We start from the raw sequence: 27,102 nt of genomic DNA on the forward strand, positions 1-27,102 counted from the left end.
TTTTCCTTGAGGCCATTTTAAAATGTTCCTGTTTTACATTTTTATGTTTGTATATATTAACTGTCTCTAAGAGGCAGAGTTTGTTTTTGCTTTGTTTTTGGTTTAGTATATAGCAGGCACTCAGTACATCATTGTTGAGTGGTGGAAGAATGGAATAAAGAAAAGGAATTTGACGCTGTTGCATTGCCCTCCCAAATATTGCAAATCACGTTCATATTTTTAGCTCCTCTGCTGAGAACATTTATCACTTCAGATCTGTCTAGTCAAAGGTATGATTTTTCCAGTAGTCATGTATGCATGTGAGAGTTGGACTATAAAGAAAGCTGAGCGCCAAAGAATTAATGCTTTTGAACTGTGGTGTTGGAGAAGACTCTTGAGAGTCCCTTGGACTGCAAGGAGATACAACCAGTCTATCCTAAAGGAAATCAGTCCTGAATAGTCATTGGAAAGACTGCTGCTGAAGCTGAAACTCCAACACTTTGGCCACCTGAGCAAAGAGTTGACTCATTTGAAAAGACCCTGATGCTGGGAAAGATTGAAGATGGGAAGAGAATGGGATGACAGAGGATGAGATGGTTGGATGGCATCACAAACTCAATGGACATGAGTTTGAGTAAACTCCGGGAGTTGGTGAAGGACAGGGAGGCCTGGCATGGTGCAGTCCATGGGGTCGCAAAGAGTCGGACACAACTGAGTGACTGAACTAAACTGGTAACATTTTGTTCATAGATATCAACAAATATTTACTGAGTACCAACTGTGTGTTAGGCTCTCCTGTTAGAGCTTGCCTTTTAAGAAGGAGAGACAGTCAACAGAACTCAATAAGCAGACAAGTAAACACAAGGCTTGGAAACCTATCTGTGTGTAACGAATGAGGCTGCGGGACTGAAGGAGAGTGGTTTTATTTGTTGGCATGGGAGGGATGGCCGGGGCGGGCACCCTGAGGAATTACGCTGGAGCTGAGATCTCATGGGTAAATGAGCAAAGCATGTGAAGGCACTAGACCCTTACAGGTGTTCATGCGGTCTTTGAATCATAAGTGCCTTGGTAAGCTTTTCATGGATTTTCTGTCAGAGTGATGTGATCTGATTTTGCAAAATAACGTACTTTTTTGTGGTGAATGGATTGTGGGAGGAAGATAGTAGGAACAGACAGATCACTTAGGTGGCTTTTTCTGTAGGCTGAGAGGTAACTTTGAGTTCTAACTAGAGCAGTAGTGGAGACAAGTTTGGAGAATATTTTGGTGCTAAGCTAGGGAAAAAAAGAAACTTCCTGTTTTTTTCCTGCCCGTTTTCTCTGAGAAGAGAGAGAGAGGCATCTGAGACAGTTTAGATTTCTGGCTTGAACAGCAGGTGGGTGGTGTCCTCGTGGTTTGAGGAAGATGGGTAAGTTGAAACAAGGGTGGGTTTGGGGAGAAAGATCAAGAATTCTGCTTTAGGGATGCTTTATTTGACCTATGGATTATGCATGTGGGCATATTAGGTGGAGAAATCTGGGAGTTTGTTTGGAGTTATCACCAAAAGGGTTTCTTTAATATATGCTAGTGGATGAGATGACATGGTGAGGCTGTATAGAAAAAGAGGAGGGCGTAAGGCCGTTCCCTGGGGCTCTGTAACATTCACAGCTCAGGAGGAAAACGCCAGTCTAGAAAGAAGATGGAGGAAAGGACAGGTTGCCCATGAGACCTTGGATTTCCTGCTCGTCGATTTCAGATTGTGTGTTTCCACTTCCCGTTGTGAAGGACGAGGATGGACATCCCTGCTTCTCTTTACCTTTTATCCTCTTTCTTCCTCTGCACCTTATGTTATTTTGCAATAGATAATCTTTTTTTTCCTTAAAGTTATTTTTCTCCCATTTTTCTGACTTGATACTCTCATTTGGACTGACCCTGTCTACCTGCACAGCTGTTGTCCTGGTATTTCTTTTGGTTACATTTCTAGATTAGATTAGACCTGTATTTTCTTGGATCTCATATCTTAATAAGAAGTCTGATGTGACATGGATTTTTGTTCCTTAATAGGTATTTTATTCTGTCTCTGAAACTTTTAGAATTTTCTGTTTTCCTTAATGTTCTGAAATTACATGAGGCCCTCATGGTGTGCAATGTTTTGGTCTTGAGGCTTTTGCCTTTTTATTAGCTCTTGGAAATCAGTTCAGTCGCTCAGTCGTGTCCGACTCTTTGCGACCCCATGAACCGCAGCACGCCAGGCCTCCCTGTCCATCACCAACTCCCGGAGTTCACCCAAACCCGTGTCCATTGAGTCGGTAATGCCATCCAGCCATCTTATCCTCTGTCATCCCCTTCTCCTCCTGCCCTCAGTCTTTCCCAGCATCAGGGTCTTTTCAAATGAGTCAACTCTTTGCATCATGTGGCCAAAGTAATGGAGTTTGAGCTTCAGCATCAGTCCTTCCAATGAACACCCGGGACTGATCTCCTTTAGCTCTTGGGAATATTCTTCTATTATTTCTTTGATAGTATTTGTCCTTCTGTTTTCTTTCTTCCTTATTTGTAATGATCTGTTTTACCTAATTTTAGATGCCTCAGATTGATTTTTCAATTATATTTGATTCTTCTTTCAATAATCCATGTCTTTGGACTTTCTGGGCAGCTCGGTGGTAGAGAGTCAGCCAGCCAACGCAGGAGGCACCAATTCAGTGCCTGGTCTGGGTCGGTCCCGTGTGCTACAGGGCACTTTGTGCCACAGCTGCTGAGCCTGTGCTTTAAAGCCTGTGAACGGCAACTGTTGAGCCCGCATGCCACTACTGCTGAGGCCTGGGAGCCCTGGAGTCTGTGCTCCACACAATAAAAGACACCGCTGCGAGAAGCTGGCACCTTGGAGCTAGGAAATAGCCTCCGTTCTCTGCAACTATAGAAAAAGTCCATGCAGCAGCAAGGACCCAGCACAGTGAGAAAAATAAAAAAAGTTTGAAGAATGATTCCATAAAAAAAATCATAATAGTCCATCTTTTCATCTTTTCTGCTCTGCATTCTGGTATATTTCCTCGACCTTTACTTTCATCTTTTCCAATAAGTTTTTGGCAGCTATTAAAAAAATTCCTCATAATTCTTTTTTGTTATCTAATCTTTTTTCATAGCAACCTATTCTTATTAATAATAAGAATTGAGACGATACTCTAAGGATATTAATTTATTAATTGGAATTTTCTTTTAACTTGTCTTATCTGTTCTTTAAATGATCCCATTATCCTTTAGATCTGTATCATTTGTTCCTCTGCTGTTTTTCTCTTCTGTGCAGCTTTTTAGTATCTGGTGGCCCTTGATTGTTCACAGCTGAGAATTTAGTCTTAGACTGTTTTATGTTGGTAGTTGCCTACATTTCTCTCTATATGTGTGGTTCTGTTACCTGCCTGCTGTCACCAGAATTTATCCTGGGAGAAGGGAGATGAAGGGCAGCTGGGGGGAGGTAGCTTGGGTGCTTTCAGTTCAGTTCAGTCACTCAGTCATGTCCGACTCTTTGCGACCCCATGAATCACAGCACGCCAGGCCTCCCTGTTCATCACCAACTCCCAGAGTTCACTCAGACTCATGTCCATCGAGTCAGTGATGCCATCCAGCCATCTCATCCTCTGTCGTCTCCTTCTCCTCCTGCCCCCAATCCCTCCCAGCATCAGTCTTTTCCAATGAGTCAACTCTTTGCATGAGGTGGCCAACGTACTGGAGTTTCAGCTTTAGCATCATTCCTTCCAAAGAAATCCCAGGGCTGATCTCCTTCAGAATGGACTGGATGGATCTCCTTGCAGTCCAAGGGACTCTCAAGAGTCTTCTCCAACACCACAGTTCAAAAGCATCAATTCTTAGGCGCTCAGCCTTCTTCACAGTCCAACTCTCACATCCATACATGACCACAGGAAAAACCATAGCCTTGACTAGAGAACCTTTGTTGGCAAAGTAATGTCTCTGCTTTTGAATATGCTATCTAGGTTGGTCATAACTTTCCTTCCAAGGAGTAAGCGTCTTTTAATTTCATGGCTGCAGTCACCATCTGCAGTGATTTTGGAGCCCCAAAAAATAAAGTATGTCACTGTTTCCACTGTTTCCCCATCTATTTGCCATGAAGTGATGGGACCAGATGCCATGATCTTCGTTTTCTGAATGTTGAGCTTTAAGCCAACTTTTTCACTCTCCACTTTCACTTTCATCAAGAGGCTTTTTAGTTCCTCCTCACTTTCTGCCATAAGGGTGGTGTCATCTGCATATCTGAGGTTATTGATATTTCTCGTGGCAATCTTGATTCCAGCTTGTGTTTCTTCAAGGGCTGTATTCTGGGGGTTTCGCCGCTGACGGTAGGACAGGCACTTAGTTCTGGATCTTCAGAGTGCAGTTTTTCTCTTAGAGGTAAAAGCATGAATCTAAGATGTGGAGTGGGAGGGTGTTCAGGTAGAGTTCTGAAAATGTATCAGGTGATGGCTGCCCGTTGCCACTCTGAGCTCCGGATTAGAGCCTGCCTGTGGTTTCCTGGGAGACGAAGACGTAGTCTGCCTTCTCTATAGGTTCCTTTTAATCCCTGCTGAGGAGTATTCTAGTCATTCCTGGAATTCATTGAACCCTTTGGTCCACTCCTCTTCCTTCTTCCTTTTTGAGCCCTGTTATAAACTTAGTGCCTGGTACTTCAGCATTGTGATTTTTCTTCTTTTGAATGGAGAGGTTAATGTGTATGTTTGATGCATCATCTTGAACCAGAAGAAGCTTGTTTGTAGTTTAGGTGTAGCTCAAATACCACCTTTCTCTTAAGGCTTGTATAAATGCTGCAGTTAAAAGACTGTGCTATTACTTCTTCATGAGACTTGTTTTATTGTGCCTTTCCTGCCTCATTCTACACTGATGTATTTATCTCCTTTCGCTCTCCTTCCCTCCTTTCTCCTACTTTAAGTCATACCTGTACACAGTCATGAACAATGATTAGGGGTCTATAAATTATTATCAGTGAACTTTTTTTTAGTACCTCACGGTGATAATTACAGAGTAAATACTCAATATGTATTTGTGGACACTTCAAAATATGGGAGGATACCATCTGATTCTTGGCTGGAAACCAAAGTTATATAGTTTCATAATTTGTTTTATGTTAAAACAGATTCAGCTGAAGAATAAAAGACCATTACAGAGTGACATTCAGAAATCATAAGGATTTGGTTTTGTTTATTTATTTGGCTGTGAGTGAAAGTCACTCGGTTGTGTCCAACTCTTTGTGACCCCATGGACTCTACCTTCCCTGGACTTCTCCAGGCAAGAATTCTGGAGTGGGTAGCCTTTCCCTTCTCCAGGGGATCTTCCCAACCCAGGGGTGAAACCCAGGTGTCCCGAACTGCAGGCGGGTTCTTCCCCACTGAGCAGCAGGGCAGCCCTTGTTGGCCGTGTTAGGTCTTTGTGGCGGGGCGCCGGCTCCTCTTCGTGGTGGGGCGCCAGCTCCTTGTTGGGTGCTTGGGCTTCTTGAGCTTTGTCACGCAGGTGAGGCTTGCTGCTCCGTGGCATGTGGGATCTTACTTCCCTGACCAGGAATCGAACTTCTGTACCTGTACTGGAAGGCAGATTCTCAATGACTGGACCACAGGGAAGTACCAGGAGTTTGGTTTTAGACAAACTCAGTCACCTGTTATGTGACTTTGTTGACTCATCTGTAAGATGGAGATAACAAGCCCAGTTCTACTTCAAAGTTCTGAAAATTTAATGAGATAATGTATGAAAAAATACTTTGTAAGTTTGGAAACACTAAAAAGTGTTGTCAGTGTGTCTTGTTTTGTTTTTTACTCAAGATGTATCTTGTTGGTATACTTTATCACAAACGGGGCTTTTAAATTTTTCTGATATTTTTGTGTCCTGGGTTCTATGTAAATGCAAAGTATGCATTTCCCCATCACAACTGGACTATCAAATGATTGAGAATAATATTGATTAAGATTTTGTTAGTCACTGTTAGAGAATGGCTATATAGAAATTAAATTGACCTCATCATGTAGTTCTTACCCTCCTGGGATATAGCGTTTTGAGTGTTTTCTTGTTTGACTGTTTTTATGAGATATATATTTTCAATTTAAAAATAAAGGGAATGAGTAGAAGAAAGAGACACTGTTGTATAGAAATATGTCTTAAGGCCATAATGTCAGCATTTTAATCGTATAATTATCAATAAAAATGCTTGAGTGATTAATCAGGAAACAGTTGAATTAATACAAACTCAGGAAATTAATGTTCTGTGCAGGTATTGAAAGATTTTATTTTTGCTTTTGTGACAGAGTAATAGTATGATTTGTAACTCAATGCTTGAGAAAACCTGTAGCATTCTCTGCTACTGTTTTCTTCTTTCCAGTTTTTAAAAACTGAGCTTTTTGGGTTCATAGAGTGATAGAGTAGAATTGGTACCTAATTCAGAGTCAGGCTAGTTCTGATTCTGTCATTTAAAAAATCTTGGCACCATGGGTCTGTAAGGCACTATTGTGTGGTAAGAATAGTAATCGTTTTTTAGGCTTGGTATGATACGAACTTTACAGAGTTCTTATTTTCAGGTGTTAATTTCATTTTGAGATAAGACCTGTCCTGTCTTTTTCAAGGGAATTTGTGAGGATTAAGAATATATTGTAGGGACTTCCCTGGTGGTCCAGTGGTTGGGAGTCCACCTTGCAATGCAGGGGACACAGATTCGAGCCCTGGATGGGGAACTAAGATCCCACATGCTGCAGAGGAAGCAACAACTGAGCCCTCTCACTCCAAAGCCCATGGGCCACAAGGAGAGCCTGTGCACAGCAACAGAAGATCCTGTGCGAAGCAGCTAGACCTGATGCAGCCAAATAAATAAAAATTTAAAAAAAAAGAGAATATATTGTATGCAGTTTGAAAAGTATGAAGTCCTGCATATATTTCAGGTATAATAACAATTTAGTATTTATTCATAATGTCATAATCATGGCTAGAAGAGATCTTTGAGAAATATCTGATTACCATCTCATTTCATGGTTGTGCTTTACGTAATCTTTGACGTTTATAGAACATTGGAGCATTCGGTTTCTGCCTTCAGAATTTACAATATTATGGGGCTTTGGAACATACAAGAGAGTTTAGATTTAAATTTTATAGATTTGATGACTTCACACTAATAATGATAGTGTGGTAGTATGATAATGATAGCACGAATGTAATCAATCATGCCAAATACAAAGAATATAATTATTTTATTTTAGTTAAGTAGTAACATTGTTTTGACATGATAACTGCAAGTTTTCCTGTAGCCTACATACCGATTTTTTAAAATATGCTTTGATTCTAAATGATTTACAAAGATTTTACTTTTTTCCTTTCTTAAATGTGTAGATCTTCAGTTTTGTGTGTGTGTGTGTATTTTTCTGGTTTCTGTTCATAGCAGCTTTTCCTGACCATGGAGAATTCTAATCTGCTTTTAATAAATCTACATAATTTTTTTTTCTTCTCAGAACTGGTTCATTACCTCGTTCATCTGAACAATTGCTGGGCCACAAAGAGGGTCCACGGGATTCAGTCACATTATTGGATGCTAAAGAATTGCTTAAATTCTTTACCTCAGATGGATTACCAATTGGAGATCTTCAGCCTTTACAGATTCAAAAAGGGTAAGTTATAAACTTACAACTTCCAATTAATTTTTTAAGGAATCATTTTAAAAGCACATTGCCTCTTATTTCTTCAGTTATGTGTTTAGATCTAACATCCACTTAGATGTTCTGTGCCACTTGGACAAAATCTACAAGTTTGAGCCCAGTGTTTATCAGTTGGCCTTAATTCTCACATCAGCCTAATGTTCTACTCTTTGTAGTGTTGAGTATAAAGGAAACAGGAATAATAAAAACCACCTTAACATATTTCTTATAGAAGTGAGCTTCTATTTCGTAGACAGATGGCAATACTTTTTCAGAAAAATTATAATTTGACTTGCAAAAAATTTTTTTAATTCTCTTTTCTATCACTTTCTAGTTTTGACTTTACTACTACTTAATCATAACATTGTCAGTTATGCCTAATAGTAGCAAAAAGGATAGCCTTTCAACTGAGAAGAATGGGAAAGTATAATAAAAATGATTTTGAAACTATACCAAGTAAAACTCACTGTCAACTTGAATAATTTACAACTAATTTGACTTCCAAGACAGCTTCCACTAAGTTGCTAATTAATAAAATCAGTTCAGTTCAGTCACTCAGTCATGTCCAACTCTTTGCAACCCCATGAATTGCCGCACGCCAGGCTTCCCGGTCCATCACCAACTCCTGGAGTTCACTCAAACTCACGTCCATCGAGTCGGTGATGCCATCCAGCCATCTCATCCTCTGTCGTCCCCTTCTCCTCATGCCCCCAATCCCTCCCAGTATCAGGGTCTTTTCCAGTGAGTCAACTCTTCGCATGAAGTGGCCAAAGTACTGGAGTTTCAGCTTTAGCATCATTCCTTCCAAAGAACACCCAGGACTGATCTCCTTTAGAATGGACTGGTTGGATCTCCTTGCAGTCCAAGGGACTCTCAAGAGTCTTCTCCAACACCACAGTTCAAAACCATCAATTCTTCGGCGCTCAGCTTTCTTCACAGTCCAACTCTCACATCCATACATGACTACTGGAAAAACCATAGCCTTGACTAGATGGACCTTTGTTGGCAAAATAATGTCTCTGCTTTTGAATATACTATCTAGGTTGGTCATAACTGGGTATTGCAAAATCGTGACATGAAATACTTGTGAGATTTGAATACCTTGTTCACTGCCCCGGTTTCTTCTTGTTAATCCATTTTTCTGAGAATCTTCCAAAGGACTTTAAAAATTATAGAACATTTTGATTACTTTTACAAAGCTTGTTTTGGCAAGTAGGACTCTTTGCGACCCCATGGACTGTAGCCTATCAGGCTCCTCCATCCATGGGATTTTCCAGGCAAGAGTGCTGGAGTGGATTGCCATTTCCTTCTCCAGGGGGTCTTCCTGACCCAGGAATCAAACCCGGGTCTCCCACATTACAGGAAGACGCTTTACCGTCTGAGCCACCAGGGAAGCCCGAATTTAAGGGTTGATTTTGGAAAGAATTTATCATGTGCGTGGTCCCTAAAGAGAGAGAGAGATGGGGAGCAACTTAGGAGATATGATGGTCTTAATAGTTCTGAGTTTTAATGACTTAATGATTTTAATGACAAAAACAGTATAATTTTAGAGTAATTTTCTTATAGCTTTGAGAGATTGATAATCCTTTCTGTGGGAATCAAGAAAGGGAAGAATTATATATACGTTTTCATCTATTTAGTTATTGGATTCCTGTCCTTCCAAATTATTAAGCGTGAACTGGCAGAGTCAGATGGGTTTGCCAAAACTGAATTATGTAGGTTGTACTCTTTTTGACCAGAATGTCTTTGTAGCTGCAGTGTCAAGGAGGGATACTATTAATTCTCCCTGTAGCTTACCAGTGATTTATCTAGGGAAGTTTTATATAATTCCTTGATGTTAGTAAAGAACTGTGTCATTATCAACTATATCTTGTGTTAAAGTTGAAGGATGAGCTTTCATGGTAATGACTCAAGGACCTGTGGGCTTTTATTAACTGTCTACTGAGGAACCACCTGAAAAGCAATATTAAGCAAAGTACAGGAACGACACCTGTACATATAAACGAAGTATTAAACATTGACAAAATCCATACTTATAAAGCATTTCCTTCAGAAAGAACAAGGTGTGAGTAAAATTAAACACAAATAGATAAAGTTGCTGGGAGAGATTAAAATAAATGGAAGACAATGTGGTAAAAGAAGGAAGTGAAATGCTAGGCACCTAAATAGTTTTATATTACAGAATTATTCCCTTGAATAGCTAGTCATAAAATACTGGGATCATTGCCATTTATTAGTGTTACTTTATGTGAAGCACTTTAAATGAATGCATTAGAATATAAATCCTGGTTTTCAGGATTCATTAACTTGCATATGTCTTACATTTTAATGTAATAATTTCAAATGCTTATCTTAAACTCTATAGATAATATTCAGTGTCATATGGGCAGATTTCATTACTAAAGCCAAGGGGGGGAGTGTGATAGTGAATTATTCTTGATACTCCACTACCTACTTGTTTTTCTGTTTACCATTTGTAAGTCTTCTGAAGTCAAGCCCCTGGTGTCTCCTTCTGCCTATTACCAGTGTAAAGAAACTTGCATAATTATCCCATTCCTACCTCTAACCTGTTCTGAGCTCCAGGAATCATGATGCAGTTCATCAGAACAGTGCCTCCCAACCCAGGCAGAGAAGGAGGGCTCTTCTTAGAATAACTCAGAAAGCTTAACCTGACTGTAGGTGCCGACATGGAGGGGCTGAGCGTGAGTGTTTATTTAAGTTCACCACGGGAGGGTTCTGACACACCTGCTGATTGGAACCAGCGTTAGAAGAAGAGCTGAGATCAGCAGTTAGTCTTTATATCCACTGATGTTTAAAAGGTCACTGATTCTTAAAGTAGGTGTCAAAATGACTATGTTCCCAGGCATAGAAAAATCTGGATTCCCCATGTGGTATAGTAGGAACTAAATACCTCTTTTGTTACTGAAGATTTGAGTTTGACTTTAATTATTCCACTGCAAGAAAAGAATTTAACTGTTAATAAATGCATAAGCAGTTTACTACACCAAGAATAACATATGCTTCAGGAATAATGCTGCTTCTTGAATTTCCCCTACAGATCATGTTCTATTCTTCATTTAACCATTTCTCAGAATAGTTTTGTCAAATAAGTAATATTATCATATTTAGAAGCTTGGGACAGAGAAAATGTAAATGACGAAACCCCTAGGCTTAACCTTACTTCATTTTCTTCTTTGGCTTCCTGATATAATTAAGTTTTAATCCCATATAATATCTAGTTATAGAGAAGGAAGTCAGACTTCCTTCTTTAGACAGTTTCTTGAACTTTCTCACCAAATATATGCAAATGGAAAGCTTTTTGTTTCAGGGAGAAGACTTTTGTCCTGACACCAGAACTTAGTCCTCAGAAACTTCGCGGTTTACCTTTTGAAAAAGCTTCAGTATGTCATTATCATGGAATTGAGTGAGTTTTTAATTTTCATTTTATTCTTCTGTGTGTTCTTAATGTGGCTTATCTTCTGTGACTGTGAAGAATGACTGTAACAAACTGATAGAAGTTGAGATAGAGAACCAAAGAGAAAGTATGTCAAAAAACCCTCAAAAAACAAGTATTACATACTCAAATAATTCGTCTTCTGTTGGTAAAAGAAAGATATCTGTTGATTAATCAGTTTTACATTTAAATGTCCTATTATTAGTTATTGGGTATTTTAGTCAGAATTATTTTGGCCCCTACTTTGTATATTGTATGTAAATGTATATTTACACTACTGGGCACATTGATAATCTCTGGTCATTGTAACTGCCCAGAAACTGTTAGATGAAATGTATTCTCATTTGCAATATGTTAATTGTGTGTACATTTTTACGAAATTTTAATTGACCTGTTTGAATAAAATTTCAAAGGGTTCTCTTACTTAGAATTAGAAGCATCAGCAGTTCCTGAGGCCGTGTGTGCATCTACCATTCACCAGGATAAGAAAGGAAATGATGGAAATAATATATTTTAGGTTAAATTTGCAAGACCCTAGTGATTCATTTTGCAAACTATTTCACATTCTTAAAGCAAAGCATTATTTTATATTGATTTTCCATAAATGAAAATAGAAAAGGACTTGATTTTACCTTGATCTCTTGCCTTCTCCGAGAAGCACCTTTATCAGTGAGCAAAAGAGATATACTACTTTGGTTGTCTTGTAAACTTAATCTTTATGTGACATAACTTTAAACCTTCTTTACTGATAGTGATTCACTCAGGGGCTAAAGATACAAAAGACTGTAAGACAAGTATTGTGGCCCTTAAGAAACATGTACTCTAGTAGGGGAGAAAGAAAGACATGACTTTAGTAGGATGTCAGTTCAATTCAGTTCAGTTCAGGCGCTCAGTAAGGCGCTCAGTCGTGTCCGACTCTGTGACCCCATGAATCGCAGCACGCCAGGCCTCCCTGTCCATCACCAACTCCCGGAGTTCACCCAAAATCATGTCCATCGAGTCGGTGATGCCATCCAGCCATCTCATCCTCTGTCCCCTTCTCCTCTTGCCTCCAGTCCCGCCCAACATCAGAGTCTTTTCCAGTGAGTCAACTCTTCACGTGAGGTGGCCAAAGTACTGGAGTTTCAGAATGTAAACGGTGTTAAAAATACCAGTATATAACACTTCCCAGTGTGTGAAACAAGTAAACACCACAAATTGAGAATTCCAGTGAGGACATCTAAACTAAGTTTGAAGGAATGAAGAGGAATTTATCTGACCGAAAAGGCAGTGTCTATGGGAGGAATGAAAACCACAATCACAGGAAACTAACCAAACTGATCACATTGACCACAGCCTTGTCTAACTCAGTGAAACTATGAACCATCCCATGTGGGGCTACCTAAGAAGGACGGGTCATGGTGGAGAGGTCTGACAGAATGTGGTCCACTGGAGAAGGGAATGGCAAACCATTTCAGTATTCTTGCCTTGAGAACCCCATAAATAGTATGAAAAAAACAAAAAGATAATGACACTGAAAGATGAACTCCCCAGGTCAGTGGGTGGCCTGTTGGAGGTGCTACTGGAGATCGGTGGAGAAATAACTCCAGAGCATGAAGAGGCTGAGCCAAAGCAGAAACAACATGCAGTTGTGGATGTGCCTGGTGATAGAAGCAAGGTCCAATGCTGTAAAGAACAGTATTGCATAGGAACCTGGATTGTTTGGTCCATGATTCAAGGCAAATTGGAAGTGGTCAAACAGGAGATGGCAAGACTAAACATTGACATTTTAGGAATCAGTGAACTAAAATGGACTGGAATGAGTGAATTTAATTCAGATGACCATTATATCTACTACTGTGGCCAAGAATCCCTTAGAAGAAATGGAGTAGCCCTCATAGTCAACAAGAGAGTCTGAAATGCAGTACTTGGGTACAATCTCAAAAATGACAGAAGATCTCTGTTCGTTTCCAAGGCAAACCATTCAGTATCACAGTAATCCAAGTCTTTGCCCCAACCAGTAATGCTGAAGAATCTGAAGTTGAACGGTTCTACGAAGACCTACCAGACCATCTGGATCTAACACCCCAAAAAGATGTCCTTTTCATTATAGGGGACTGGAATGCAAAAGTAGGAAGTCAAGAAACACCTGGAGTAACAGGCAAATTTGGCCTTGAAGTACAGAATGAAGAAGGGCAAAGGCTAATAGAGATTTGCCAAGAAAATGCACTGGTCATAGCAAACACCCTCTTCCAACAACACAAGAGAAGACTCTACACATGGACATCACCAGATGGTCAACACCGAAATCAGATTGATTATATTCTTTGCAGCCAAAGATGGAGAAGCTCTATACAGTCAGCAAAAAAAAGACCAGGAGCTGACTATGGCTCAGATCATGAACTCCTTATTGCAAAATTCAGATTTAAATTGAAGAAAGTAGGGAAAAACACAGACCATTCAGGTATGACCTCAATCAAATCCCTTAGGATTATACAGGGGGAGTGACAAATAGATTCAAGGGTTTGATCTGATAGAGTGCCTGAACAACTAGGGACAGAGGTTTGTGACATTGTAGAGGAGGCCTTACAAATAGCTGAGAAAAGAAGAGAAAGGCAAAGGACAAAAGGAAAGATATACCCATTTGAATGCAGAGTTCCAAAAAATAGCAAGGAGAGATAAGAAAGCCTTCCTCAAAGAAATAGAGGAAAACAACAGAATGGGAAAGACTAGAGATCTTTTCAAGAAAATTAGAGATACCAAGGGAACATATCATGCAAACAATGGGCACATAAAGGATGGAAATGGTGTGGACCTAACAGAAGCAGAAGATATTAAGAAGAGGTGGCAACAATACCCAGAAGAACTATACAAAATAGATTTCATGACTCAGATAACCACGATGGTGTGATCACTCACCTGGAGTCAGACATCCTGGAATGAGAAGACAAGTGAGCCTTAGGAACCCTCACTATGAACAAAGCTAGTGGAGGTGATGAAATCCAATTATTTCAAATCCTGAAAGGTGATGCTGTGAAAGTGGTGCACTCAATATATCAGCAAATTTTGAAACCTCAGCAATGGCCACAGGAGTACAAAAGGTCAGTTTTCATTCCAATCCCAAAGAAAGGCAATGCCAAAGAATGCTCAAACTACCACACAATTGCACTCATCTAACACGCTAGCAAAGTAATGCTCAAAATTCTCCAACCCATAGGCAGAGGAACCAGAGATCAAATTGCCAAAGCAAGAGAGTTCCAAAAAAAACATCTATTTCTGCTTTATTGAGTATGCTAAAGCCTTTGACTGTGTGGATCACAACAAACTGGAAAATTCTTGAAGAGATGGGAATATCAGACCACCTGACCTGCCTCCTGAGAAATCTGTATGCAGGTCAGGAAGCAACAGTTAGAACTGGACATGGAACAACAGACTGGTTCCAAATAGGAAAAGGAGTATGTCAAGGCTGTATATTGTCACCCTGCTTATTTAACTTATATGCAGAGTACATCATGAGAAATGCTGGGCTGGAAGAAGCACAAGCTGGAATCAAGATTGCAGGAGAAATAATAACCTCAGATATGCCGATGACACCACCCTTATGGCAGAAAGTGAAAAAGAACTGAAGAGCCTCTTGATGAAAGTGAAAGAGGAGAGTGAAAAAGTTGGCTTAAAAATCCACATTCAAAAAACTAAGATCATGGCATCTGGTCCCATCACTTTGTGGCAAATAGATGGGGAAACAATGGAAACAGTGACAAACTTTAATTTTTTGTGCTCCAAAATCACTGCAGATGGTGACTGCAGCCATGAAATTAAAAGACACTTGCTCTTTGGAAGAAAAGCTATGACCAACCTAGACAGCATATTAAAAAGCAGAGACATTGAGTTGCCAAAAAAGGTCTGTCTATTCAAAGCTATGGTTTTTCCAGTAGTCATGTATGGATGTGAGAGTTGGACCATAAAGAAAGCTGAGAGCTGAAAAATTGATGCTTTTGAACTGTGGTGTTGGAGAAGACTCCTGAGTGTCCCTTGGACTACCAGGAGATCCAACCAGTCCATCCTAAAGGAGATCAGTCCTAAATATTCATTGGAAGGACTGATGCTGAAGCTAAAACTCCATTGCTTTGGCCACCTGATGTGCAGAACTGACTCATTTGAAAAGACGCTGATGCTGGGTAAGATTGAGAGCAGGAAGAGAAGGGGACGACAGAGGATGAGATGGTTGGATGGCATCACCAACTCAATGGACATGAGTTTGAGTAAGCTCTGGGAGTTGGTGATGGACAGGGAGGCCTGGCGTGCTGCAGTCCATGGGGTCGCAAAGAGTCGGACACGACTGAGCAACTGAACTAATGCGAGGAATGAAGTGCAGTGGTACAGATTCTAGAAAGAGGAAATAACATTTTTGTTTCTGAATAAGACTAAAGACGTATACTGTACTATATTGAGACCAAATCATGAAGATCATTGTTGACGTGAGAGGGAGATTGTTCCTTATTACTGTGGCAGTAGAGGAAACCTTTATTTTTAAAGCATGAAATCATATGCTTGGTTTGTGCCAGTGAAAGAAATCTCATTGTCTGTTGATAAACTGAGGTGAAGTATTTCAAGGAAGACATGTGAAAGGACTGAAATACTGTCAACACCGTGTGAATAAGGAGAATGTGGGAGCTGGCAGCATCTTAAGGCCATTCGTGCACGAGACAGGAGACGCATAGGACCAGTACACAGTGGAAGGTGTTTTCTTTACCAGTCAGCCGTTTAAAGTTACGTTACGAACGTAAACTGAAACAGCAGCGAGAGTCCTCTCCACCCGTAAGACCACACTGATAGTACAGGGCATGAGCCACCAGCTCGGAGTCTAAATTGTTGCTACCTGTATGGGAGAGTGATCAGTTCAGTTCAGTCGCTCAGTCGTGTCCTATTCTTTGCAGCCCCATGAACCGCAGCACGCCAGGCCTCCCTGTCCATCACCAACTCCTGGAGTCCACCCAGACCCATGTCCATTGAGTCGGTGATGCCATCCAACCATCTCATCCTCTGTCGTCCCCTTCTCCTCCTGCCTTCAATCTTTCCCAGCATCAGGGTCTTTTCAAATGAGTCAGCTCTTCGCATCAGGTGGCCAAAGTATTGGAGCTTCAGCTTCAACATCAGTCTTTCCAATGAACACCCAAGACTGATCTCCTTTAGGATTGACCGGTTGGGTCTCCTTGCAGTCCAAGGGACTCTCAAGAGTCTTCTCCAACACCACAGTTCAAAAGCATCAATTCTTCTGCACTCAGCTTTCTTTATAGTCCACCTCTCACATCCATACGTGACCACTGGAAAAACCAATGGCTTGAGTAGACTGACCTTTGTTGGCAAAATAATGCCTCTGCATTTTAATATGCTCTATAGGTTGGTCATAACTTTCCTTCCAAGGAGTAAGCGTCTTTTAATTTCATGGCTGCAATCAACATCTGCAGTGATTTTGGAGCCCTGAAAAGTAAAGTCAGCCACTGTTTCCACTGATTCCCCATCTATTTGCCATGAAGTGATGGGACCAGATGCCATGATCTTCGTTTTCTGAATGTTGAGCTTTAAGCCAACTTTTTCACTCTCCACTTTCACCAAGAGGCTCTTTAGTTCTTCTTCACTTTCTGCCATAAGGGTAGTTGCCGGGAGCCGGTGTGAGGAGCTCCACCTGTGGCAAAGGTCATGAGGAAGGAGGCTCGGCATACGCAAAGGCGGGATCGAGCATCAGGAGTCCCCCTGGAAACTCTTGGCAGGTGGTGTCATCTAGATATCTGAGGTTGTTGATATTTCTCCCGGCAATCTTGATTCCAGCTTGTGCTTCCTCCAGCCCAGCGTTTCTCATGATGTACTCTGCATATAAGTGAAATAAATATTATTTACTTAGAGAGAGTGATCAGTAATTTACCAAAAGCCATGCAATTTTGTGTAGTATCAGATTGATAACCTTTGCTCAATGATAAAATTAGTGTATACACTGAAAGTAATTTTGCAAGGGTACTTTTCATAGTGTTATTTCAAATAAACATTGGAAATAAGGTCTAACTGTAGGAGCTTGGTTCAATAAATTATAGTGCATCCATAAATAAAATTCCCATGTAGTCACCAGAATAGCTAAAATTAAAACTGATCAGTATTGACAAGTGTATAGAACAATCAGAACTCTCCAATATTATTAGTGGAAGTATAAAATGGCATATTTAGTTCAGAAAAGGATCTGGCAGATTCTTATGAAACTGAACATAGCTTAAACCCCATGGCTCAGCATTTCTAATAGTCATTTTCCTAAGAGAAATGAAAATGTAACACCACAGAAACACTTGTAAAAGAACCCACAGAGCAGTTGTATTCATAATAATCCAAACTGGAAATAGCCTTATTTCATCAATAGAATAGATCAATAAATAAACTGATATGTGTATGTAACGCAGTACTACTAAACAGTAACCAGGAGCAACACATGTACATGGAACAACATCGAGCTTTTGTCTGTGGGAACGAAAAGAACAGTTGAAATACGAATTTGAGGAGTTTATAAAATGAAACCCCCTTAAGCAAAAGAACATAGCTAGACGTGACTCCGTTTCCTTAAGCCTGAGCCTTTGAGATCAAAGCAGTGAATGTGCGGGTAAGCACAGTGAATCCGGAAACTCGCTTTTCCAAGTTCTGGTGTAAACTGTGTAGGCCGACTCCTCTAAACAGCGCTCAAGTGAAGCCTTAAAGTAAATAAGAAACTGCAGAGAGTGCTCTCCTCCTCTTACGTTGCTGTGACCCTTGGGAGTCCTTGAGCTCTTGCTCTACTCAGGCTTAAGGTATATTTGGAAGAAATATATAAACTGTTTAAGTGCAAATCAGTGTTTTCCAAAGGCAAAATGAAATCTGTCTACTGTTGGCTCGTTTTTCACTTGTTTCTCTTACCCTGGAGTGTAAGAGCCCGTTGATTGTAAGATGCAGCGTCTTCTTGAACAAACTGAAATTCCACTGTCAAACTGTGACCGTCAGGTGGCCGCACTGGTCTCTTGTTGCGTTGAACTTTCTTTCATCTGTTCCAGTGTGTTTGGGAGTTTTTCCAGCGTTCACTGGCATTGCTTGGTGTGTGCTCGGCAGTGTCTTATCTGTCTTGTATTGATAGGTTAGTACAGCGGCAGCTTCATCTTCTGTTAGGTATTTTTCTTTCTCTGGATACAGAAAGCACTTGGCTGTTGTTTTGTGAGAAAATACGGGCGTGCACTCCTTCATCCAGGAGTGGGTATTGGCTCCCCTGCTATCCAGGGTCACCCTGCGCCTGCTGCTCTGTCTCTGGCCCTTTCTGACTGACAAAGTCATGTCTTGTTTCAGTGCCAAACGATAGGAACATCATGGTGAAGACATTTCAGATGGCAATTAGAGTCAACACGGCGGTGCCCGTCATTCAGTTAAAGGCATGACGCTGTGAGCAGCTGTGATCGAGAGATGGTAGAACTGGAAGGAAAAATCTGCGTCTTAGAATCGAAATCTTAGAGTAGAAAAAATTGTATTGGAGTCAAACTATACATTTTTTTCCTCTCAAAAATTTCCTGTAGGCTAATCAGGGATTACATTTCCTCTTGCCTACAGCTTGTCCTTAGCATTCATGGTTCTTAGTTGTATTCTAGATTCTGTCAGTTGCCCAGGATAGAAATAGGACTCATCAGTAATCCTTAGGGTTGCTGCTGGTTTTTAATGAAATATGTTTTATTAAACAACGGACTGGAGAAAGAATGTTAGAGAGTTGAGAGATCTAGGTTCTAGTCACTTTTCTGCCACGAGTTAACAATCTTAGTTTTTTCCCCTGTTAAATTGTTGGGTTATATCAGAGCTGTTTCAGTCCTAGCTACAATTTAGAATCACCAGCTGCTGCTGCTGCTAAGTCGCTTCAGTCGTGTCCGACTCTGTGCGACCCCATAGACGGCAGCCCACCAGGCTCCCCCGTCCCTGGGATTCTCCAGGCAAGAACACTGGAGTGGGTTGTCATGTCCTTCTCCAATGTGTGAAAGTGAAAAGTGAAAGTGAAGTCACTCAGTCGTGTCCAACTCTTTGCGACCCCATGGACTTTAGCCTACCAGGCTCCTCCCTCCATGGGATTCTCCAGGCAAGAGTACTGGAGTGGGTGGCCATTTCCTTCTCCATAGAATCACCTAGGTAGCTTTAAAAAAAACAGTCCTAAACGCCAACCCCAGACCAGCTGAGTCAGAAACTCTGGGCACTAGCAGCTCGTGAAAACTTGTCAGGTGATTCCAGTGTGCATCTGTGAGTTGACCCCTGAGTAAGGTGATCCTTATCCCTTACATGAAAGCTTACATACTAAATCAGTTCAGGTCAGACTCTGGGGTCACCACCTGGGGTCTGAGTCCTGGCTTTGCTCGCATCGTTAGCGCACTGTGAGATTTGCCGTGGTGGAGTGTAAAACCACTGTGATGGTGATGATGGCAGCAGCGTGTATCTCTTGACTGCTCTGCTGGCGGGTTCCAGGCACTGATTCTGAGCGCTTGTGTCTGTCCATTCAAGGAATCTTCACCATAGCTCTTTGAGGTAACTGCTGTAAATCTCATCTTGCAGAGGAGGCAGCAAGAGTGTAGATAAAATTAAGTAGTTTGGCCATGTTTACATGACGGTAGAGGCAGATTGAAGTCCAGGGAGTCTGGTTCTCTACTCTTAGAAATCAGAATACATGTCACAAGGGAAAGAGAAAGCCCTTAAAGCCTCCCCCAGGCAATCAGACACTGGGGTCATGATACACTCCTTAAACATTGGACTAAAAGCTTATAGCCCCAAAGTTCTGATTTAAGGAACTTCTTAGAATCTACAAGAGGACAGTTAACAGAAAAAGTCTGATGTCTGCAGTCCTGTCATTGTATATGGGACACTGTTTGAGTTTCCTCGATACATTGCACAGAGGGAGAAAGTGAAGGGTTTTCCAACATCATGTGTCTCATAGGTGACTTCCCTGATAAACTTATTTGTTGTCCTTAACAATGTGGGGACTCTTGTCCAGAAGCATTCACTGAATAGACAGCTGCCTGACATCTTAGATCAGATTTGGCTAGAAACCAGATCCATAGTTAGCCAGACTTTGAAGAAGAATTTGTCGTCAGCCTAAGGTGGAAGTGAGTTTCAAAGGGGAATGTCAGAGTGTTCTGAGCTGTGTTTGTTGAGCCAGTTTAGAATGCCTTTATACCCTCCTAATCTTTGTGTTGAAAACAAACTTGCCCTTTCTAACGGAAGTCAGCATTTCACATCATTACATATCAGCCGTGCTGAGGAATCAGAGGTTGGTAGAGACTTAGAAGGTATCAAAACAGCAACTGTATTATTTTGAAAATAAACCAGAGGATTAACTTAATCTGTTGCCCAGAAACAGTCAAAGAGGAATCAGATTGTACCTCACTGTTTTTTTTTTTTTTTTTTTAATCTTTTGCTGTGTCATGTAGCAGGCTGGAAAAAACTGATCTTGTGAGGGAAATTGGTTATTCACTCACCCTCCCAACAATTATTAGGAAGTTTTGTAAGAACTTTTTAAGTAAATGTTTTGCTCTTTGCAGGTGGCAGGAAATAGCCCATTGCTGCAGCAGAGTTTTTGATGTTAAAGATCTTTCTCTTGCTCAGGTACTGCTTGGATGACCGGAAGGCGTTAGAGAGAGATGGGGGATTTTCAGAGCTGCAATCCCGTCTTATTCGTTATGAGACCCAGAGCACCTGCGCCAGGGGGAGTTCTCCGGGACCCACCGTGCTCAGCCCGCTTCCATCTCCTGCGGTTTTGTCAGAGCCCCTGAGTGTCCCTGACGGAGAAGCTCTGCAAAGGGAGCTCCGGACTGACGTCTCCCGAGTGAAAAGGAGATCAAAAGATGTGAACTGCCTTTATCCCCCCAAAAGGTGATAAATGAAGTGCACAAAAATAGTATCTTGATGGAAAGTGTTTTAGTCTTAGGGTAATTTTTTTTCATATTAATCGTTCATATTTTTTAAGTTGCTTTCTGTGTGGACTTTATACGCTTTCATAGCGTAGATTGGTGACGCTTTCATACCAGGAGTTTGTTTCTTTTGTGAGCAGTTGATGATTATGCTTATAAGTTATAAAGAGAAATGACTTGGGGAAAATCACATTCTTTCTGGCTTTATAATACTAATATACAGTCCATTGGCACAAGGGATTGTCAGGTTTTTAAACCATGGAACACTGGCGGTCTTCTCCATAGATAAAGCAGAGGAGATGCTCTGTTGAAGAGGATATTGAGAGATGCAGTTTTTCTGCCTCCTCCTGCTGTCTGCTGCCTGCACTGGCCCCTTGAACAAGGGGCTTCAGGACTGCAGCTTACGACTGAATCCGCGCCTTGGCAGTGAAAGCACGGAGTCCTAACCACTGGCACCATTTTAAAATAACTTGTTTCATACAAAATATAGCTTTAAAGCCTACATAATACACCATAAAAATGAGATTATTCTAGCTACTTTATTTGCTAGCTAGATAAAATGTCCAAATACTTGAACAAAAATTAGAAGCTCATGAAATAAACAGCCTAATTTCTATTGAATTTATATATCTTTGGAACTTTTGTCAAATTTAGGTCTTTGGCACCTAAAACAAACCTTAAATTCTTATCATATGTAAGCCTTTCAAAAAGTATCAAATATCTTAAAGTGAAACTGTCTTAAACAGTAATAAGTATTAAGGACTTTCCTGGTGGTCCAGTGGTTAAGATTCCATGCTTCCTGTGCAGGGAGCGCAGGTTTAATTCTGCACTAATCTTAGCGTGCATGTCATGCAGTGTAGCAATATATATATATATATATTAGAATACTGTTTCCCTGATATGAAATAACTAAATTATTGTTATAAGGACTTTTCAAATTCATGATACTTTTTTCACCTCATAAAGCTAAAAAGCAAATCCATTAATATTTAGGATACTATGTTTTTTAGTAATTTTTTTTATTTCTGACTGTGATTGATGTCGATGTGTTCTGGAAAAGAGAGTAACACTGTGTCCTATAGGTTAGCAGAATTGAAGAGTCTGAGACCCTTTCTTGGAAAAAGAAATTTAAACATCTTAGAAAAATCGAAACTAAAATCACTTTTCTAGTTTTATTTCTGTTTGTTTTAACAGCTTATCTTCTACAAGTAGTTGAATGGCTATAACAAGCATGATTATTAGGGTTTCTTTATCAAAATTAACTTGTCTATAAACAGTACTGCCTGGAGTGCCATCTCTGGTTTATGTGAGAAATTGTAAATTGACAGGAAGGGAGACAGTAGTATCGCTTGTTGCTTTTCCTCTGAGCTAAAATCCTAGATTATTATTCATTGCTTTCTGTGTTCTCGTTTCTCATTTGAAGAACTAAAGGAGCAACTGTGTAATGCGATGTTGATTGCTTATTTAAGGCAGTAGTAACAAGAAATTGTGTTTGCTCTCCCGGGGTTTATATGTTGATGATTATAGCTGTAGTGTTGAGGAAAGAAAATGAACGTGATTGGTGACTCCCTTAATCTGTGTTCTGGTCTTGCCCCCGCAACAGACTTGTGAGATCTGGAAGTTCAGATTCTCTTCTTTCTCAGACAAGTGGCAGTGGTCACCATCACCATGCGGTCCCTTCCAGAAAGCTGCGGGCAGAGCGGCCGTTACCTGTGACGTGTCCCTCTGCGCTGAGCAGTGAAACTCCCGGAGCCACTGCCAAGGCCGGCTCAGGTCCAAAAGCTGTGCGTGAATCAGAAACATCAAGGCCCGCGAAGGAATCCCGATCACAGAAGCACACGCGGGTAAAGATCCGCTTCCTGACTCTCTCAGTCTACACGGGAAGAAACGTTCTTATTTGATTCATTTCAGATGTTTGTCAAAAAAGTTTATCAATGAAATGAAGTGGTCTGTAATTTACTTTAAAATAATACCAAGGAGTTCCCTGGTGGCCTCTTGGTGAGGATTCCAGGCTTTCACTGCTGTGGCCCAGATTCAGTCCCTGATTGGGAGCTGAGATCCTGCCCCGTGGTGCAGCCACATAATAATAGTTCAGTGAAAGAAGGGTAATGGGAAAGTGCAAGTCGGGGTGTGAAGGAGCAGAAGGAGCCCCAGATGGATCCTCCTTATATATATTTATATATATATAACCAGCTCTTATATATAGTCTTCATATATATATAATTATATATATAGCCAGGTCTTATATATAGTCTATATATATATAAAACCAGCTCTTATATATAGTCCTCGTGTGTGTGTGTATATATATACATATATATATATATATATATATATATATATATATATATAGCCAGGTCTTATATATAGTCCTCACAGGAGACAGGGATCAAGACCATCCCCATGGAAAAGAAATGCAAAAAACCAAAATAGCTATCTGGGGAGGCCTTACAAATAGCTGTGAAAAGAAGAGAAGCAAAAAGCAGAGGAGAAAAGGAAAGATATAAGCATCTGAATGCAGAGTTCCAAAGAATAGCAAGAAGAGATAAGAAAGCCTTCCTCAGCGATCAATGCAAAGAAATAGAGGAAAACAACAGAATGGGAAAGACTAGAGATCTCTTCAAGAAAATTAGAGATATCAAGGGAACATTTCATGCAAAGATGGGCTCGATAAAGGGCAGAAATGGTATGGACCTAACAGAAGCAGTAGATATTAAGAAGAGGCAGCAAGAGTACACAGAAGAACTGTACAAAAAAGGTCTTCACAACCCAGATAATCACGATGGTGTGATCACTCACCTAGAGCCAGACATCCTGGAATGTGAAGTCAAGTGGGCCTTAGAAAGCATCACTACGAACAAAGCTAGTGGAGGTGATGGAATTCCAGTTGAGCTATTTCAAATCCTGAAAGATGATGCTGTGAAAGTGCTGCACTCAATATGCCAGCAAATTTGGAACACTCAGCAGTGACCACAGGACTGGAAAAGGTCAGTTTTCATTCCAATCCCAAAGAAAGGCAATGCCAAAGAATGCTCAAACTACCTCACAATTGCACTCATCTCACACGCTAGTAAAGTAATGCTCAAAATTCTCCAAGCCACGCTTCAGCAATACGTGAACTTCCAGATGTTCAAGCTGGTTTTAGAAAAGGCAGAGGAACCAGAGATCAAAGTGCCAACATCCGCTGGATCATTGAAAAAGCAAGAGAGTTCCAGAAAAACATCTATTTCTGCTTTATTGAGTATGCCAAAGCGTTTGACTGTGTGGATCACAATAAATTGTGGACAATTCTGAAAGAGATGGGAATACCAGACCACCTGACCTGCCTCTTGAGAAACCTATATGCAGGTCAGGAAGCAACAGTTAGAACTGGACATGGAACAACAGACTGGTTCCAAATTGGGAAAGGAGTATGTCAAGGCTGTATATTGTCACTCTGCTTATTTAACTTCTATACAGAGTACATCATGAGAAACGCTGAGCTGGAAGAAGCACAAGCTGGAATCAAGATTGCCGCGAGAAATACCAATCACCTCAGATATGCAGATGACACCACCCTTATGGCAGAAAGTGAAGAGGAACTAAAAAGCCTCTTGATGAAAGTGAAAGTGGAGAGTGAAAAAGTTGGCTTAAAGCTCACATTCAGAAAACGAAGATCATGGCATCTGATCCCATCACTTCATGGGAAATAGATGGGAAAACAGTGGAAACAGTGACATACTTTATTTTTTGGGGCTCCAAAATCACTGCAGATGGTGACTGCAGCCATGAAATTAAAAGACGCTTACTCCTTGGAAGGAAAGTTATGACCAACCTAGATAGCATATTGAAAAGCAGAGACATTACTTTGCCAATAAAGGTCCGTCTAGTCAAGGCTGTGGTTTTTCCAGTGCTCATGTATGGATGTGAGAGTTGGACTGTGAAGAAAGCTGAGCGCCTAAAAATTGATGCTTTTGAACTGTGGTGTTGGAGAAGACTCTTGAGAGTCCCTTGGACTGCAAGGAGATCCAACCAGTCCATTCTAAAGGAGATCAGCCCTGGGATTTCTTTGGAAGGAATGATGCTAAAGCTGAAACTCCAATACTTTGGCCACCTCATGCGAAGAGTTGACTCATTGGAAAAGACTCTGATGCTGGGAGGGATTGGGGGCAGGAGGAGAACGGGACGACAGAGGATGAGATGGCTGGATGGCATCACCGACTCTATGGATGTGAGTTTGAGTGAACTCCGGGAGTTGGTGATGGACAGGGAGGCCTGGCGTGCTGAAATTCATGGGTCGCAAAGCGCTGGACACGACTGAGCGACTGAACTGAACTGATGTATATATATTTATATATGTATAGAGCCAGCTCTTATATATAGTTCATATATATATTTATAATTTATATATAGATTATGTATAAATATATTTATATAAAATATATAATTACAATCACATAATTATATTTGTTTATATATATAAATATATAATGATTTTTATATATATATATATATAAAACCAGCTCTTACATGTAGTCCTGATACATGTATATATATATATATAGAGAGAGAGATTTTGTTACAAAATATATTCTCTTTATAGTGTTTGAAATTTTCCATAATAAAAAACAAGGACACACCTGTGTATACCTATCCCTGCTGTGTGTACCATTCCCATTCTGATGTTGACTCAGAGCTCAGCACATGAGACCCTCTCTTGGGACGCTTCAGTCCTCTCTGCCCGACAGCTACCCTGTGACATGTGAGTGTGTCACTGTTTCAGGTCTCTTCTTCGCAATGGTTTGGTCTTAGTGAGCTTATCTGTCTTTAGCATAGCTACACGGTTGTGTGATTTACAGAGCTCAGCTCTCAGGGTAAGAAACACTAGTCACATGTTATGTTGTATTCAAGATACTGAAAGAAGTAGTTGCTGAAACCCTGAAGAAGCACGGGATCACGGAGGCTCACGGGTGCTTCTCTGCTTGCAGCCAGCGTCTCTTTGAGATCTCCAAGTTCTACCTAAAGGTACAGTGTCTTCTCTACTGACGGCAAAATCGAGGTCATGTTCTAATGTTCCTATTTGACTCAAGGTGATATGAATTGAATATTTTTTACTCTGACACTTATTGCCACATTTTTTAATGGAGGTAGAAAAACTGGAGTCAGAATACTTTATGGTTGATTTTAGTTCTCATATATAGAGAATGGTACCTTAACTGACACCCCCAGTGTTTGCCTAACAGGTCATTGACTTTAGTTGATCATAAGCTCAGCTTATTTTATGTACTCAGGTAATCTTAGTATATCGTGAAGGTACCTGACAGAGTGTCAAAACATACAGTTTCTAGTTCTGGATCCACTAATAGCTCGTTGTAGTACAGTCAAACCGACCGTTCAGATAACCGTTTTGTGAAACTTAAGTGGTGTTAGATTTTTATGTGGGTTTTTGATTAAAACTGCAGATGGACCACAGGTGGAACACTTTGAGTTCCCTTGTAGAATCTCTCGAGAAAGACAGTACTGAAGGTACAAAAGCCAAGAAAAGAAGAACGGAAGACCGTGGCGGTGCTGTCACACGTTGGCGCAGGAAGCACGTGGTTGCGTGTTGTGGCTGAGCAGCAGTGACAGCCTCGACGCCCGCCTGGGGCTGAGAGTCCAGACCCAGCACAGTCTCGGGCCTGCTTGGAGCCTGGGGAAACCAGGTGTTGTGGAAGGCGGGGCAGAGTGCCATGAAGAGCAGGAGTTAGAGAGAGGTCCGCAGAGTGAACGGGGAGCCTTCAGCTTGCTCTGCACACCTTTCCCCACAGCGTTCGCTGAGGATGGCTATATTACCCGTGGCTTTGCTCTCTCCCACCCTGCGGCAGTGTGGGAAACAGTGCCTGGAGGAGAAACGCGTGGGAGGCCGCAGTGAAAAGGCCAATGACCTCTTATTCCCCTACCTTACAAAGGTGCCAGTGAATAAGCTCTGCACACACAGAAGTTCCAGTAAGATTTTTATTGTCTCATTTTAAAATATGACTGGAAGGGATGTCCCTGGAAGCCCAGTGGCTAAGACTGTGCTTCTGCTCCAGGGAGCATGGGTTTGATCCCTGGACTGGGAACTATGATCCCATGTGC

The 27,102-nt window shown here is 40.9% G+C and overlaps 1 protein-coding gene across 3 annotated transcripts in view; it reads left to right on the forward strand.

The window, feature by feature from the left end:
• Positions 1-27,102, forward strand: part of MTBP (MDM2 binding protein) — a 76,531-nt gene that overhangs the window by 45,242 nt on the left and 4,187 nt on the right. For all 3 annotated transcript variants that reach the window (XM_061439534.1, XM_061439535.1, XM_061439533.1), the window contains 5 exons: positions 7,447-7,602; positions 10,958-11,053; positions 20,702-20,968; positions 22,610-22,850; positions 25,897-26,010. In XM_061439534.1, coding sequence (XP_061295518.1) covers positions 7,447-7,602; positions 10,958-11,053; positions 20,702-20,968; positions 22,610-22,850; positions 25,897-26,010 — 874 coding nt within the window. The remainder of the gene's footprint in view (positions 1-7,446; positions 7,603-10,957; positions 11,054-20,701; positions 20,969-22,609; positions 22,851-25,896; positions 26,011-27,102) is intronic.

The sequence above is a fragment of the Bos javanicus genome, chromosome 14 (assembly GCF_032452875.1).
Source record: "Bos javanicus breed banteng chromosome 14, ARS-OSU_banteng_1.0, whole genome shotgun sequence".
In the NCBI taxonomy this organism is placed as follows: Eukaryota; Metazoa; Chordata; class Mammalia; order Artiodactyla; family Bovidae; genus Bos; species Bos javanicus.